This window comes from Hyperolius riggenbachi, chromosome 2 (assembly GCF_040937935.1).
Source record: "Hyperolius riggenbachi isolate aHypRig1 chromosome 2, aHypRig1.pri, whole genome shotgun sequence".
Classification (NCBI taxonomy): Eukaryota; Metazoa; Chordata; class Amphibia; order Anura; family Hyperoliidae; genus Hyperolius; species Hyperolius riggenbachi.
The window spans coordinates 144576738-144594342 of record NC_090647.1 but is presented as its reverse complement, the minus strand read 5'-3'; the positions used below and the strand labels follow the sequence as shown (position 1 = coordinate 144594342).

Sequence of the window (17605 nt, the reverse complement as noted above, 5' to 3'; positions counted from 1 at the left end):
TACACAGCACAACAAGCATTCGGTTTTCCCATTTATTCAAACTCATATCGAATGAGTCAATTTTGTAATTAAGAAAAACAAATTATCCAATTTTTACAATAAAAATCGGATTGAACATGCTAGAAAAATCTAGATATTTGAGCATTTTTACAGAATTTTCTAACAAATCGAACATTCATGTATGATACCTCGAATACAATATTTTTTTGATCCAATGGATTAATCAAACAAAATTATCTAATTACAAAATTGCACCTTGTATGGGCACCACAAGACTAAAATCTGGAGGAAAGTGTGTGAATCCCTCTAAAAATACATAGTACAGTAGAATTCTCACTATAGTAAGCCTCTGGCTATAGTAAACTCATCCCCCAGGTCTGACCATGTGCCTGCATCAATTTACAATGTATGATGAATGCAGATCAGGACCAGGTCCCTTGGAGTTCCATATATAAAGGGATTCCACTGTATATACAGTGTGATGCAAAAGTTTGGGCAACCTTGTTAATCATCATGATTTTCCTGTATAAATCATCGGTTTTTACAATAAAGAAATGTCAGTTAAATATATCATATAGGAGAGACACAGATATTTGAGAAGTGAAAAAGTTTACTGGATTTACAGAAAGTGTGCAATAATTGTTTAAATAAAATTAGGTAGGTGCAGAAATTTGGGCACTTGTCATTTTATTAATTTCAGAACCTTTGGAACTAATTATTGGAACTCAAATTGGCTTGGTAAGCTCATACACAGGTGAATCCAATTATGAGAAAGTATTTAAGAGGGCTATTGTAAGTTTCCCTCTTAATTTTCTCTGAAGAGTAGCAACATGGGAGTCTCAAATGACCTGAAGACAAAGATTGTTCACCATCATGGTTTAGGGAAAGGATACAGAAAGCTGTCTCAGAGATTTCAGCTGTCCGTTTCCACAGTTAGGAACATATTGAGGAAATGGAAGACCACAGGCTCAGTTCAAGTTAAGGCTTGAAGTGGCAGACCAATAAAAATCTTGGATAAACAGAAGTGACGAATGGTGAGAACAGTCAGAGGCAACCCACAGACCAGCACCAAAGACTAACATCATCTTGCTGCAGATGGAGTCACTGTGCATCGTTCAACCATTCGGCGCATTTTACACAAGGAGATGCTGTATGTGAGAATGATGCAGAGTAGGCCTGAACGATAAACCGTTTGGGGATCAAAATCGCGATCACAGAAACGGCGATTCCGTGATCATCAGAGCGGCAATTTCATCCCCCTCTGTAGGCAGTGTAACAGTCCCCTCTCCTGCTGTGCACAGCTTGTCGCTTCATGCAGCGGCGGCTTAGCAGAAAATCACTGCGGCTCAGTGGGTCTTACTTGCGGCATGGGGCGGCTCATTCTCTCCCCTGCCTCCCCTAATTTAGTGTGGCATGAAGACAGAGCATGAAGAAAACAGGCACTGCTGCAAGCTGACTTTAATAAAGCATCAGATTGTGGTACAAAATTATGCAGTGTGGCATATCGCGGTGCTGCAACAGTACAATAGTAAAAACGTTCAGAAGGGATACCTTGTGGCGTGGTGGGTGCCGGGTGGTTCTACCCGGCACCCACCACGCCACAAGGTATCCCTTCTGAACGTTTTTACTATTGTACTGTTGCAGCACCGCGATATGCCACACTGCATAATTTTGTACCACAATCTGATGCTTTATTAAAGTCAGCTTGCAGCAGTGCCTGTTTTCTTCATGCTCTGTCTTCATGCCACAATACATATCTTGTTACCAGAGCACGCTCAGCTGGAAGAGGGATCAGTGAAGGACCACTGCAGAGCACCCGCTCATAAAGTAGTGCCAACCCGCTTTTTTCTTCGATATTTACTCCCCTAATTTAGCCCATCAGCTGAGCGGGACACAGGCTCACTCTTGTAGCGGCTCACGTCATTGGCTGGGCGGGTGGCAGACTCCGCCCACAGGCTCACTCCTCCCAGTACATCCACATCATTGGCTGGTCGGGCAGTTGACTACGCCCGCAGGCTCACCACTTCCAGTGCCTCCATAAGTCCAAGGCATTAGCTGGATGCCTTTCAATCAATTGTCATATCACAGGCGGCAGACTACGCCTGCACACCTGTCAAAGTTTGTATTGCCTCCACCTCCTTTGCACAGCGTGTCAGCATGATAATGCTGATGACTGTGCTGTTACTGACTGTGGGGACCTAAATTTACATAATGCAGTAACATATACAAACATGACAGAAAATAACATACTATCATAGTAGTATGATAGTATGTCATTTTCTGTCAGTGCATGTTTGCAAATGTTACTGTGGTCATTGTAAAATTAGTGATAAAGCTTGAGGGAAAAAATTGCAAATCAAAAATCGCAATTTCTGAAAGAAATCGTACAATTCAATCTTTTCCTAAAATCGTTCAGGCCTAATGCAGGGGAAGCATTTTCTCCGCTCACAGTAAAACAGAGCCGCTTGAGGTATGCTAAAGCAGCTTTGGAATAAGGTGCTGTGGGCTGATGAAACTAAAATTGAGTTATTTGGGCATAACAAGGGGTGTTATGCATGGAGGAAAAAAAAAAACAGCATTCCAAGAAAAATACCTGCTACCTACAGTAAAGTGTGGTGGTGGTCCCATCATGCTGTGGGGCTGTGTGGCCAGTGCAGGGACTGGGAATCTTGTCAAAGTTGAGAGACATATGGATTCCACTCAGTATCAGCAGATTCTGGAGACCAATGTCCAGGAATCAGTGACAAAGCTGAAGCTGTGCTGGAGCTGTATCTTTCAACAAGACAACGACCCTAAACACTGCTCAAAATCTACTAAAGGTGCAATACACACATCAGACCATAGTCTTTGGAAAATGAAAGATCACAGACCAATTTTACCCCCTTCCATGGAGTATGAGAGCCATACCTACACAGTCTATTCTATTGAGCTGAACTCCCCATCAGATAGAAATCTTCCATCCTGGTGGATCTGATCTGCAGATGAATGTCTGTTAAATAAGGTGTGTATGAGGATCTGCAGATATAGACTATGAATGCATTTTGCAGGAATGGATCTTTTGCAGGAACAGATATTTTGCAGATACTGATCTTTTGCATCTTTATGTGCAGCATCTTGCAAAGATTTATATCTGATGGGGAGTTCAGCTCAATAGAATAGACTGTGTAGGTATGGCTCTCATACTACATGGAAGGGGGTAAAATTGGTCTGATCTTTCATTTTCCAAAGACTATGGTCTGATGTGTGTGGTCTGATGTGTGTATGCACCCTAAGGCATTCATGCAGAGGAACAAGTACAACATTCTGGAATGGCCATCTCAGCCCCAGACCTGAATAGAATTGAAAATCTGTTGTGTGAGTTATAAAGAGCTGTCCATGCTCAGCAGCCATCAAACCTGAATGAACTAGAGATGTTTAGTAAAGAGGAATGGTCCAAAATACCTTCAACCAGAATCCAGACACTCATTGGAACCTACAGGATGTGTTAGAGGCTGTAATTTCTGCAAAAAGGAGGACCTACTAAATATGGATTTCATTTATTTATTTTTGTGGTGCCCAAATGTATGCATCCGCCTAATTTGTTTAAACAATTATTGCACACGTTCTGTAAATCCCAATAAACAATTTCATTTCTCAAATATCACTGTGTCTCCTATCTGATATATTTAACTGACATTTTTATCGTAACAACCGATTTATACAGGAAAATTATGACTAATAACAAGGTTGCCCAAACTTTAACATCCCACTGTATGTTAGAGGTCTTACCGTCTTATCATAAAAAATGTTTTTTCTAGCAGTGGGATAAATTAAACAGAACAGACAATGGGGTAGAGTTCAAAACTTTTATAACAACAAACAGTACACTTTGAATTCTACAACACAGGAATGCAAGCTCACATTATACATCTTGAAGCAAAAGATAACCAAAAGATCTGCAATGAAAATATAAGCAGTATTATGCTGGTTTCAGCAGGCAAAGGGAACAAAAATGTGGTAGTACATGCCACGAATACGGAAGTACTATGCCTGCTCTGCTCAGGTGGGTTGATGGAAGTATCCTTATGCACTGCTGGCAGATTTGTGCCATTTACAGAGGATGAATGGCTAAGCATCAGTTGACTGTAAAAAAAAAAAAAAAAAAAAAAAAAAATGCAGGTCAGAGGTTGTCCATTGCAGAATAGCAACAGATCCAGTGACTTTGCAAACATGCCCATAAAAAACATGGGTCCGCTGCTATCTGCTGGCAGCAGACCTGATGTGAACCAACCCTTAGCATTAACAGATGTGTGTCAAATCTTTTCAAACAATAAACTAAACAATGCTTGGTCCATCAAATCTCATCTCAGTACACAGTTTTCACGTCAGTGATGGAAAACAGAAACTGAGGAAACTATAGCAACAGCCGAGTCCTATTACAACTACCCAACATTAGGAAATCAATCATTATTTAAAATAGAAGAATTAACCTTTTTAACAGACACGTGATAATTCTTTGAAGATATGTAGATCACAAAATGACAACTACAGGAAACCACAGCATGGTCTATGATTAACAGACAGGACTGCAATCAATACAGAAAGCACTAATTGCAGCCCATGCCTGAGCAACCCCTTCTTAAAGGTCCATTATCGTGAAATTTCTAAAAAATAAAAAGAAATTATATAATTTATCAAAAAAAAAAAATATACTGGAAAAATGCTAGTAGGGTGGGATAGTGAAGGGTTAAGAATGAGTTAAAAAAACAAAAAAACAAAAAAAAAACAACACACTGCTGTTTACACTTTCACGACTGCGTGAATGTGACAGCTCTTTACCGGAGTACAGCTTGTATCTGCCTGGCTAAGATTATTAGACTTTACTGCGGGCTGGTGGTAACATTTTCAGCTAGCAGTATAACTGTCTCTTCCTGTGATCTCAGGCAGGCAGATACGAGCTGTCCGTTGGTAAAGAGCTCTCACATTCACGCTGTTGTGAATGTGTAAAAGGCCGTGTGATATTTTTTAACTAATTCTTAACCCTTCCCTATCCCTCCTGCTAGCATTCTTTCCAGTGTAAATCTTTTCTAGTTTTATTTTTTTTTTAGAAATTTCGCAATAGTGGTCCTTTAAGAGCATGCATGTGCCAAAACCATGTCAACTAAAAGGCCCAGCACAAGCTTTATCTGAATTGTTTCACAACAGAAATGTGTAAGTTATAGAACAACTATATCTATCTGAAACACTATGAGTTGTAAGGGGTCTGCATGTATGTACATGTAGCAATTTTCCTGGTAATTGCAGGAGGGGAGGGGGGGGGGGGGGTCTTAAGTACAGCCCAAGCAAGCAGGGTGTTTGAGCCTTGCTGAACATTATGCTGGATACACACGGTGTGTTCCCGCACTCTATTTCGATGGATTGTTAGGTCGATTCGCATGTAAAGTACGCCAAATCGACCTAATGATCCATCAAAATGCAAATCGGACATGTTGGAAATAAACGAATCGACGGGAATCGAGCGGGAACGCACCGTGTGTATCCAGCATTAGGGATGGTTAATGAGATGCGAATAATTTGGAGTTGATGTAGGATTATGCAAATGAACGCACCTTAAAATTGACCAATCTCGGCAGGATTCAATAGGATTATTTTCAATTTGCATAATCCTGTGTCAACCAAGATTTGCATCTCATCAACTATCTATACTAAACATGTATCATCATAAGGGCTCAAACCCACTAGACGCCTTTTCTAAGCGCTAGTGATTTGAAAAAGCTCTTGCTAATGCAATGCTATGGGGAATTTTTTTAAAATCACATCGCTGAAGTGGGGTCACACCCATAGCAAGAGCTTTTCAAATCACAAAGCACTCAGAAAAGCACTCCTAGTGGGTTCCAGGTCTCAGGGTAGTATTAGTGGGGAATAGCTGTTATTCGCATGCTTTGTGAAGCAATGGGATAGGTTACCATAGGTGTGGTGCACTGACTCATGGTGATAACTGGCAATGGCTGTGCCATGGAAACTGCAACAGGAGCAACAGAAACTGCTACAGGTGCCATGGAAACGGGTGGTGCCATTCCTTGAGCAATCGTTTGAGCCAGTGCAGCAGAAAGTGGTGTAATTTCAGGATTAAGCTGAGGGGCTGCATTGCTCTGGGCAGAAGCAGGGGCACCGGTGGAGGCCACTAACTCTTGCTGAGTAACTGGTCGGGGCTGTAATGCCTGACTGCTTAAAGTGGTGTGGGTTTGTGCAATGCCATGGTTGTAATTAGTCACAGTTCCTACTGCTTGCTCACTGGTTGGAGCTGTGGTGCTCAGAGTGCTGAGTGTAACAACTTTGGCTTGACTACGGAACTGAGCATTCTGATCGAGCAAGACTTCATTGGTTGCTGCCAAGACAGAAACCTGCTTTTTTAAATCCTCAACACGCCTACGAAGCATTACATTTTCTTCCTCTAACATACGGTATTCCACTGGGGATACATTATAGTACCCATCATAGCCCACACGCCTTTTCTTCATCACTGGATCATCAAAGCGATCCCCATAGCGATAATATGTAGAGGAAGGATAGTATTCTGGTTCTGAAAGGCTATTGAAAGAACCAAATTGCTCAAAATTACGGGTTGCAGTGGTAGACAAGCCTCCAACTGCTGAACCCGTATTCATCACCCCTCCACGCCGATCACCTGTATATTCAAATTGGTAATCATATTCTCTCTGCAAGTGGCGAAACTTGCACCTATCCCCCCGCTGGCATTCACCCTTCAGGAAATCCCGGCAAATGGGAATCTCATCCTTACTAGCCAGGTCAGTTGGAGACAAGCCGAGTCCAACGGCTACTTTATGACGCAAGCGAGGAGGCAGCTCTCCCGTTGTCTTGTAATGATCTTCATCATCCTTGGTACCATGGATGAAGCGGCAGTTAATACGCCCACACTCCTTATTCTGAAAGTCGTGGCAAAAAACAAATTCATTCTTTTGCACTCCTAGGTCAGAGACATCACTGGAATCTGGATGCTTGAAGCGGCAGCGCTTGCCTCGCTTGCACACGTTGCGCAGAAAGTCACGGCACACGTATTCCACAGGTGACGCTGCGTCTTCGCTGCCACTAGCACTGCTGCCGCCATTTGTATAATTATCCCTGTTCGGCATCGTTAAAGCAGCGCTTGATTCCTATGTATTATATAATCCTCAACGCTTGCGCTGCGCCTTAGTATCTGCGCTGCACCAGGCAAAGCAGCGCTCTGAGTAAAAGCTGCAAAAGAGAATATTGTGTTGAGCAAACAATGTAGGTAAACGCAAAGCTTTAAAGCCTCAGGTAAAGTTTTATAAGCATTTAATAGATTGTTATAAATTAAATTCATTCTGCATAAAAACTTCTGTAAAAGGGGGCGGGGAGAGTGTTTTCGAAAAGTAAAATACAAATAATCTGGTCACACTGGCATATGCGATGGTTTCAGACCAAAAGGGAAAGATGAAGTGTTTTATAATGCTCTATTAAATGCACATAAGAAAAGACTGTTGTGATTTGAAAATAGTCTGTTGAGAGTTGCAATAAGTAATGAGATGGGTTCACACTTGTCAAAACCGCATGCAATCTTCTAACTGGTTGACAGCTTGCGCATACGCACTAGCATAGTCTCACTCTGCTTTCTACGGAAAAAGGCGGGCCTAATTGGGCTTGGCTATTTCCGCCAGAGTAAGACCGCACTAGTGCGCATGCGCAGGGAGGACGACACTCTTTGGGGATCCCAGCACAAGAACAGGCTGACATAAGAGGATGGGGGAAGCCTCTTCACCCTAAAAGTATTACAGGCAGAGGATCAGCAGGATAGCCAGGCAATATGTATAGTTTAAACGGAAATATATATGGCACACTTTATATCCCTCTCGCTTTAGGTTCCCTTTAAAACCTGTGTAAGTCAAGGGGATCGTTCACATTTAAATGTAAATTTAGCGTGTGGGAATAAATTCATGGCCATGTGGCATAATTTTGCTCACTACTACATGTTCTTACTGACCATTCTTAACCACTGTGGAAAAAACACGCACTTTTAAATACAGATGAAGGTGTGGAAAACACATGCGTATTCTGCACTGACAAGTGTGAACCCTCTCTGAAGGAAGCAAATGCAAAACTGCATATTTTATTGAGCAATTTAATTTGAAGCTAAAAATTTGGTGGATTTTTTTCCTCTTATAGAAAGAAAGCAATTTAAGATTGAAGGAAGATGTACTATGCTAGGTACACACGATGCAATTTTCTGACAGTATTACTGTCAGATCGATTATTTCCAATCGATTTTTCAAATAAGTGAACAGGAAATCGCTCGGAAATCAGATTGACGTGTTGGAAATAATTGATCTGACAGTAATCCTGTCAGAGAATTGCATCATGTGTACCTAGCATTAAAGCCATGTACTGCCTTATTGCTGCTCTTTCTTATGCTAGGTACACAATGCTATTTTCTGACAGATATACTGTCAGATCAGTTACTTCCAACATGCCCGATCTGTTTTCCGTTCGATGTACCGTTCACTTCTATGAAAAATCGTTGGGAAATCAAATTGGACATGTTGGAATTTATCTGACAGAAATCTGTATTGTGTGTACCTAGCATTACATTATAGTGCAAGATCTTCCACATTGCAGATGGTAGGCCCACATAACCAACAGCCTTTTGGTTTGCATTTGAATAGTGTGTGAGCTCAGCCACCCCACCCACTGCATTTTAAACAATCGGGAAAATACAAAACAATGGAGCAGGCTCACCTGGAATATGAAAGGTAGAAACTACAAATCAAACAGATTACAAACTCAGGCCATTTCTAGACACAGATTTTAATAAAAAAAACCCAAAACCAAACAAAAGACCAAGAGACAGATTTCTCTGTTCGAGTTCTGTTGGCTGCCCATAAACCACAGACTGATTCCACATCGATTTTTGCATTAAATCATTTAGGAATTGGCCTTGTGATGCTACCTCCCCAAATGTAAGATAATCCCCCATGCATGCATGTAAATACTTCACCTGTCCACTGCACCCGAATGTCCATTGTACTCCTGCATTGGTGCCCCTTGTGGCTGCTGGCCATGGGAAAGGTGTATGTGGGATGTCACACGCCCCACGTGGTATATGCTAGTAGTCATGTAGGACGTGAATGCGGAAGAACAGCAGAAACTTGGAAACTCTGGGGCAGCAGACAGGTAAAGTATTTGCATGCACAGGTACCTGCAGGGACATTATCATTTGGCGGGAAAGCAGCAGGGGGTTACATTGCAATTGTCACAATATTGCACACCAATACCAATGCACACGTGATTGAATACGTTGGCCCAAGATTTCCCAGCATGTTTGATCAACATGCTTGTTGCAGTAAAGATTTTCATCCAATTCGATTTTAATCGAATCGGATGGTCAACCAGACGCAAAATAGATTATCAAACTGGCAACAACTTCTCAGCTCTTCCATTCTATAGATTCCAATTTATCTATGCGATTTTGCATTGATATGATTGCACTGTTGTGAACATACCATTACACAGTAAATGTCTTGCTATATACCTAGAGGCTCTGTAAAACTGAGTCCATTCCAAAGAGTTGGACCTTTGCCAATTATACCACTTCTACTAACCAGTGTTGCACAGATTTGAACAAGAGGTTCACCAATAGCATGAACTTGCATCCACCTTAAAAGGAACCAGAGACGAAGCACCCTTGTGTATTTTACCATATATATCAGTAAGAACATTAGAGAAACCGGTACTTATCCGTTAGCCGGGCGCATCTGGCAGGTGGCGCTAATTACTATTCCCCCTCCAGGCCGACATGGATAGTAGGGAAAGATGTAACTCTGGTGGAGTTTTGTCGCCACCTGCCGGATGCGCCCAGCTAACGGATAAGTACAGAGAAAACACTTACCCTGCTCTCTGTTTCATCCTCACTGCTAAAAGTGTCTGTTAACAGCTGTAATAAGAATCCTGGACTGAGCATTCAGTCTGGCTTTGCAGGGAATAATTAATTATAGCAGAGCCACAAGGGGGCAGGCTTGGGCTTGAAAAGACACCAGAGAAGACAGACTCAGCTATAATCTTTCCATAGGAAAGCTAGACTGAGTGCTTATCAGAGGTGATAATCAGATTAAACAGAGAACAATGAAACAAAGAGCAGATTGGGTGTTTACTGTCATGTTCCCACTGATTTATAAGGTAAAATACAAGCGGGTGCTTCATCTCTAGTTCTCTAAAGTGTACCGGAGCCAGAGCTCGGGTACAAATTAGATACAGTACTTACCTAAAGAGAGGGAAGCCTCAGGATCCTACTGAACATGGCCCCCCAAAGATTAGAGACAATGCATTGGCGCTAATCACATTGTGGCCGCGCGAGCCCATCTGTGCATGCGCAGTAAGCCAGAGCCGAAGGCTCCGTGCTACTGTGCAAGCACGGCTGTGCTCACCAAGGGCCTCTTCTGCCGTTTGGCGTCACTGCGAGTGCCTGTGACGTCACAAGCGGGACAGTGCCATGTTGGACAGGCACTAGTCATGACAGCAGACACTGGATGAGGCCAGAGTCCACCTGTCATTGAAATTCAAACACTGTTACCACTGCACACCGATTGAGAACACGCAACCAAGATTTTCCACCATGTGTCTGATACATCCTTTCAACAGACTTCAGCCGGAAATCAATTGAAAATCGGACAGCAATGCTGCAGTACCAAATCTACGGAAAAAGGTTTCACAGAATTTTTCAGTGTAAATTTTAGGCCAATCACAAGACTCTGTAAAAATCGGTAGTATCTGAATCTTGTGATTGGTCTTAATGTTTGCGGTATCCTGATTTCCGCAGTAAACCAACGCATTCTCTGATTGGTCCAATACTACCAAGCATTTCCGAGTCCTTTGATTGCAGGCCAATCGCGACACTCGAAATTCAGACATACTCGGTAGTATTGGACCAATCAGAGAATGCAGTATTTTACCGCAGGAATCGGAATACTGCGAAAATTTTAGACCAATCACAAGACTCGGATACTACTAAGTCAAGGTTCTCCCCAGAAATTTTTTCAGCCAGGTCGCATGAAAAAGTAGCCGGGTGGGGAAGTAAGGGCCCTTTTCCACTAGGTAGTGCGATCGCAATTGCGCTGCGATCACGCAATCTACAATTTCCACTACCCGTGATTGCTCCATATAGCTGCTGGGAACGGAGAACGATCGCCCGACAATTGTGATTCATGAAATTACGACGCATGCTAGTGGGAAATGAGCATCGCGATTTACATGTTATCACGGTGCTCATCAAAACGGCTGCGATCCGCTTTCTGAAGCGGATCGCAGCTAGTGGAAAAGGGCCCTACGGTCATGCTGGGTGGAAAAGAAAGGCAACACCGAAGTGGGGTGGGTAAGTACATCAGCCTGGTGGGTTGGGTAAGTAGGTCTAGGGTAGGCTGGTGGCTGGGTGGGTTGGTAAGTGGTGAGGTGGATGGCTAGTAAGTGGGTAGGTGGTCAGGCTGGTGGGCTAGTAGGGTGGGTGGTCAGGCTGGTGGGCTAGTAGGGTGGGTGGTCAGGATGGTGGGCTAGTAGGGTGGGTGGTCAGGATGGTGGGGAGGTGGTCAGGCTGGTGGGCTAGTGGGGTGGTGGTCAGGCTGGTGGGCTAGTGGGGAGGTGGTCAGACTGGTGGGGAGGGTGTGCAACTCACCTCGCCCCACCCCCGATACAGGTATCTCCCCTGGATTTCGCAAACCTCAAGCGTCATCGGTGATTCGGTGGGGACGGGGGGGTGGCAGCGTGCTTCGGCCACGAGCAGTTTGGGGTAGGGGAATGCCCACAAGTGCAGTAGCTGGGGTCCGACCTCTATCCCCCTGTTCACCCAGCTCCTCCGGCGGCGGTAGATTCAGCGTCACTAGCTCTCGGCTGTCTCAAGCGCTAGAACACAAGCCTGCCACCTGATCCTCGCTGTCTCCTATCCTCTCTCTGCGATGCTGCACATACTGTTAGTGTGCGCAGCATCAGAGAAGACAGGAGACAGCGAGGATCAGGTGGCAGGCTTGTGCTCTAGCGCTTGAGACAGCCGAGAGCAAGTGACGCTGAATCTACCGCCGCCGGAGGAGCTGGTTGAACAGGGGGAGATGGAGGGGGGATAGAGGTCGGACCCCAGCTACTGCACTTGTAGGCATTTCCCTACCCCAAACTGCTCGTGGCCAAAGAACGCTGCCACCCCCCGCCGATGACTGCAAGCCAATCAGCACAGACTTTTGGCAGCCGGGTGGGATTTAAAAACACCCGGGCAGCCCGCCCACCTAATTAGCCCTGGGGAGAACACAGCAAGTCTTGAAAATGGTCTAAAATTTCTGCGGTATTCAAATTTGCACGTAAAAATTCTGCAGCCTGTGATTGGTCCAATGCTTCCGAGCTCTCTGATTGGGTTAAAATTTCCAAGATGGGTTACTTCCACGGAACACCAATTTCCAGGACTGATTTTGGATTTCTGCTGCAGTAAGGGCCTATTTCCACTACACACGGATTCTGGATGCAGAAAACTGACTCCAATGAATGCCTATGGGAAATCTGCATCAGACAAATCGCGTTTAGTGGAAACAGGCCCATAGGCATTCATTGGAGTCAGTTTCTCTGCATCCAGAATCCACTTGTAGTGGAAACAGGCCCTAAGCCAATTTACAGTCAGTAACTCAGAATCACAGAAATTTTCCAACTATCCTTAGCTGCCACCAGCAGTATACTAAAGGCACAGGGGTCATGACATAGTCATTGGAGAACTGTTAAAACAGCAACCAATCACGTTACAGGAACTTCTCTATGAGGTTCCCCGGTGGGTCACCTAAACCATACAAGCACCCAAGACTTAAACTACTTTCAATTGTAGTATATAAATATATCCTATATAATAAACTCCCTGTCGCTGTGTACTCCTGTGTCCCTGCATTGTGCCTGGCGCACATGTGCAGCACGTGGTCAGACTTCAGAGAGCAGAGTAGGATTGGTGAAGAGGGGTGGGTGTGTGCGTGGGAAGGGAGGTGGCGGCCAAGCACCATTTAACTAGTATATTACGAAAGTAGAGATGGGAAGTTCGGATCTTTTCAATGATCCGGATGATTCTAATCGGATCATTGAAAAGATCCGGATCTTTGATCCGAATCTCGGATCATTTTACTAGAGAAGCATTCGGGGTGAAATAAATAGCAGGACAGGTCTTTCCCTGCTGTGGACAGGAGAAGGGGAGGGGGGTGGACACACAGAGAAGGGGAGAAGATGGACAGAGGGCAGGGATTGGACAGAGAAGGGAGGAAAGACAGCAGAGAGCAGAAATGTTTGCACACAATACCCACATGCTGCAATCATATGCTTTACATGTATTTCACCTATATGCTCATCCGTATACTTTGAATGCAAACGTCGCACAGTGAAAGAAAGCATTCCCAGAAGTGAAGTGCAGCTGTTTAGAGCGAGTGCAGGAGGATCATATTGTGCTGCAATCACAGTGCCTGCAAAGTTACTGAGCTGTGCTGAGCCAAAAGCTTCCAATGTGTTCACTGTGCACAACTACGGAACAGACAGCCTATAATCAGCAGCACGTTATAGCCAGTATGTGTGCACTACACATATCTGGCAGTGGCACCCATGTCCCCTCTCTCTCATCTACCTGTCTCCCTGCAAGGCTAGCTCCCCTCCCAACAGAGCGATCCATCTCAGCTCTGCTTCCAGGACCCCGCTGCCCGCTGAGAGGGGGCGTGTCGCTCCTGGCCCCGCCCCTTTTGCAATCCGAATCACTCATTTTGATGATTCGGATGATTCGACTCACAAAATAGATTTGGATTAAAGATCCGAATCATTCATGATCCGGACAACACTATACGAAAGTGCAAGGAAAATTGAGAAAACAGATACCCCAATCAAGGATTCTGATATGCTGATCTGAGCACCTGCTCTACTTCTACATCAGTATTTACCCAATTTACCTAACAGTAGGCTACCACTTCTGATGATAAATCTGCCAAAATATCAATTAGTTGACTTTATACAGTCTAAATCGCCCCACTCCATGCTGGCGCAGAATATACTCTATAAATCTATAAAGGAGACAAAACAAAAGCAGCTAGTTTTATCAAGACAAATGCATCTATTGACGGTCGCTACTGGGCTGCAGAGCACGAAGCCCTGTGTGTAAAACGCGCTGCAGGCGGCCCCACGCTGCACGGAGCCCTGTGCGTAAAACACGCTACAGGCGGTGCTCCAACAATCTAACCAACACCGTCGAACTAGCCTACATCCCATAGATTTTACTATCCCCTCCCCCTCTGCTATAGTTTGATAGTGAATGTAGGCTCATTCAACGGGTCGGTTATTTCGTCGGAACAGCGGCCCCAGGAGCCCTGTGTGTGAAACACGCTACAGGCGGCTCCACGCTGCACGGAGCCCTGTGTGTGAAACACGCTACAGGCGGTCGCACGCTGCACGGAGCCCTGTGTGTGGAATACGCTACAGGCGGTCGCACGCTGCCCGGAGCCCTGTGTGTGAAACACGCTGGAGGCGGCATTATGAGATGCGCGCAAACTCGCTGCGTCACAGTGCAGGCCATACGTACCTATTATACACACAGCGTGGAATCCGGAATAGCGGTGACCAAACGGACTAAAGAGACTTCGGCGATTACGCTCAGCTCACACTTTCCGCCCACCGCACACTCGGCCAGACCACCGACGTACCTAACAAAGTCTTTGCGCGATACAGCCACGCCTACTTCCGGTAGGTAAGGTCGCTGTTTATTAGCTACAATTGAAGTGGAAAGGAAGAACTTGGGGAGTTCAAAGAGGAAGCGTCCCTAGGTACTTTTTACTTCCGGCTACACTGAGATTTGAGAACAGACCTACTTCTCCCTCTAGCGATCAATTATGATAATGCATAAGTAACAAAAAAACGAATAGACAAAGACACGTTTATTAGTGTACGCTGACTGAGTGGCCAAAAACTTAAAGACACCCTCTAATAAGGATATGGTCCAGGTCCACCTTTAGCTCTGATTACAGCTGATATCCTTTCTTGGCACCGACTCAACATCATGATGCTGATACCATTGCTGAGGAATGTTGGCCCATGCTGCTGACATAATGGCAGCTCTAAGGGCAGCCCCAGGTCCCATATGAGATGGGGTGAGGCAGGTTCCTCAGGCAGCGGCAAACTTGTGAGGATGCCCCCCCCTTTTGGAATGATTGCACAGCACCTGACAATTTACTGCCTCCCTCATTCTCACTCACTGTCAGACTAGACTCCTCACAACAAGCTTCTTTTACCAAATGATGACCTCTTCACCTCGATCTCCCCTCGCTTCTCCTCCTACTATGATGACTGCATGCTGTAAAGTAAACCCAGTACAAACATGCTGCCCCTGTAATCTGTGCGCCTGATGCAAATGTTTGTAATCCACGAAAAACTCCAGAAGGTCCGCACACTCTAATGTACCATGTTCTGTTTATTCAGAAACCGTAACACACCATTCCACAACCAACGAGTCGTTTCGGGGCCCCGCAGGGTCCCCTTTGTCAAGGCTACAGTACAGTACCATTCTGTACTGTAGCCTTGACAAAGGGGACCCTGCGGGGCCCCGAAACGACTAGTTGGTTGTGGAATGGTGTGTTACGTTTTCTGAATAAACAGAACATGGTACATTAGAGTGTGCGGACCTTCTGGAGTGTTTCGTGGATTACAAATATTGGTCCAGCACCTCACCAGTGGTGTGCGACTTCATTTTCTGTGCACTTGATGCAAATGTTTCACCTTGTTTCATGAGAGAACTGGCCCTGTGGAAGGGGTAGCAGCCAGGAAGGGGGCAGTGGTGGGGAGGCGGGTCATAGGGGTCAGCCACCACCCACCCTCACCTGGGGCTCCCCCTCCAGCTAATTGTGCAGCATTACCGGTATATGTCAGGAAGCAGGAAGCAGGGAAAACAATGACTCCCCTGCATGCATTCCACTGCTCGTTCTACTTTCTGCAATGCCGCCCACAGTACTGCAGGAAGTGACTCGGCGGTGGAACGCAAGCAGGTGAGTCATTGCTTTCCCCGCTTGCTGCTTCCTGACATATGCCATCCTCACAAGTCTGCCTCAGGCAGCAAAAAGTCTAGAACAAGCCCTGTCTATGGGCCCTTTCATACAAGCAGTTAATAGGCAGTGAAAAGCCTGTTGAACTCTCACAACTGCTTGCTGTTGCCTAGTAAATGCTCACTACTGCTTGGTAACTGCTCACTGCTGCCTGCTGAGCACACAGTTAGACTGCCCATGTGAAAGGGCCCTTAGTTTGGTCACATTGGATGGTGGCATTTCCAAACTTTCAAGTGATCTTTCGACTTCATCCCACAAGTGCTCAATAGGATTGTGGTCAGGGCTCTTTCACATCCAGAACGCGCGCAGGAGCCATTCGTCTGCACACGTTATATGCCCTGCGGCGTGTCATCGGGATGTAGCGGTGCAACGCAATCAGCGGCGGTAGTAATTAATTCAACCCAACGGGAAAACTCTGGCTCCTGAAGATTAAAAGCTCCCGGGTACGTCGTAAGGCAACGCATCAAAATGCAGCGTCGGGTGTGAAAGGTAAAATGAAAGTCTAAGTCCTTTCATTTTACCTTGGTTAACATAAAGTTTCGACTTTGCGTTACACCGCAGGAAACTAGCTGTGGTGTGAAAGAGCCTTCAGTGGACTGAGCTGGCCATGGAAGCAGGTTAAACTCTGAGGCCTTGTTCACATTGCGTTCCGTTCACGTTGGGCGTTTTTTTTACGTGATTTTTTTTTTGCGATTCCCGGCGCTTGGGTGGGTGGTGCGTTTTTGTTAAAAGCACTTTTCTAAGCTCTTTTCCAGAGCGTTTTTTAAATCACTCTCTGACGCAAGTCAGGAAGTGAACTCTTTGACCCAGAAAATAATAAATACAATGCATTTATTCTTAAAAATGCGAACGCAATCACTGCACAAATCGATTTTGTGAGCGTTTGCATTTTTTCTATATATTCCATTGAGGCGGAATCGCCTTGAAAATGGTCCATGCAGCGCTTTTCAGATTGGAAAGCGAACGGAACGCCCCAATCTGAACTATCGCAGAGGAAGACATGGTGTAAGCGCTTTCAGGATGATTTTGAAAAATCGCCAGCGCTTGAAAAAATGAAAAAGCGCCTCTAGTGTAAACTTGCCCTGATTGATGTTTCGCAAACCAATTTAAGACTGATTAAGCATGGTGGCAAGGGCCCACAAAAGGCGTCTTTTCCTATTTTTCTGTGATAACGGCACTCTTGATGGTCTCCTGGTGCTAGAGCTCATCCTTTGCAAAGTCTGTCTTGTGCTTTGGGATATGCTTTGTGATGCACCTGCATTGAATTCAGCTCTAATTTGTCTTTTTATTGCCCTTCTGTTGGTGCGTACTGTTGGGCTATTTATGATACGGCCACATAAATTGGAATAGGAAGTATAAAAATCAAAATCTAAGACTTCCCATGAAAAAATAAAGAGGAGGCGTCTTACTATATCATGTGCCCAACTCTGAGATCAATATCGAGATTTCTCAATCAATTGGTACAAGGAGTGAAAAGTCAGGACATAAAGTTGTTAGAACAATGGCAA

At 44.9% G+C, this 17605-nt stretch overlaps 1 protein-coding gene across 1 annotated transcript; it reads right to left on the bottom strand.

Annotated features, from left to right (window-relative positions):
- Positions 1-3831: 3831 nt before the first annotated feature.
- On the bottom strand, positions 3832-14784 carry ZC3H10 (zinc finger CCCH-type containing 10). Its single transcript, XM_068267625.1, has 2 exons — positions 14585-14784; positions 3832-7236 (listed from the first exon to the last, which is right to left on the bottom strand). Exon 2 carries the CDS (start codon positions 7131-7133, stop codon positions 5892-5894), a length of 1242 nt encoding a protein of 413 aa, XP_068123726.1. The 5' UTR covers positions 7134-7236; positions 14585-14784; the 3' UTR covers positions 3832-5891.
- Between the last annotated feature and the right edge of the window lie 2821 nt (positions 14785-17605).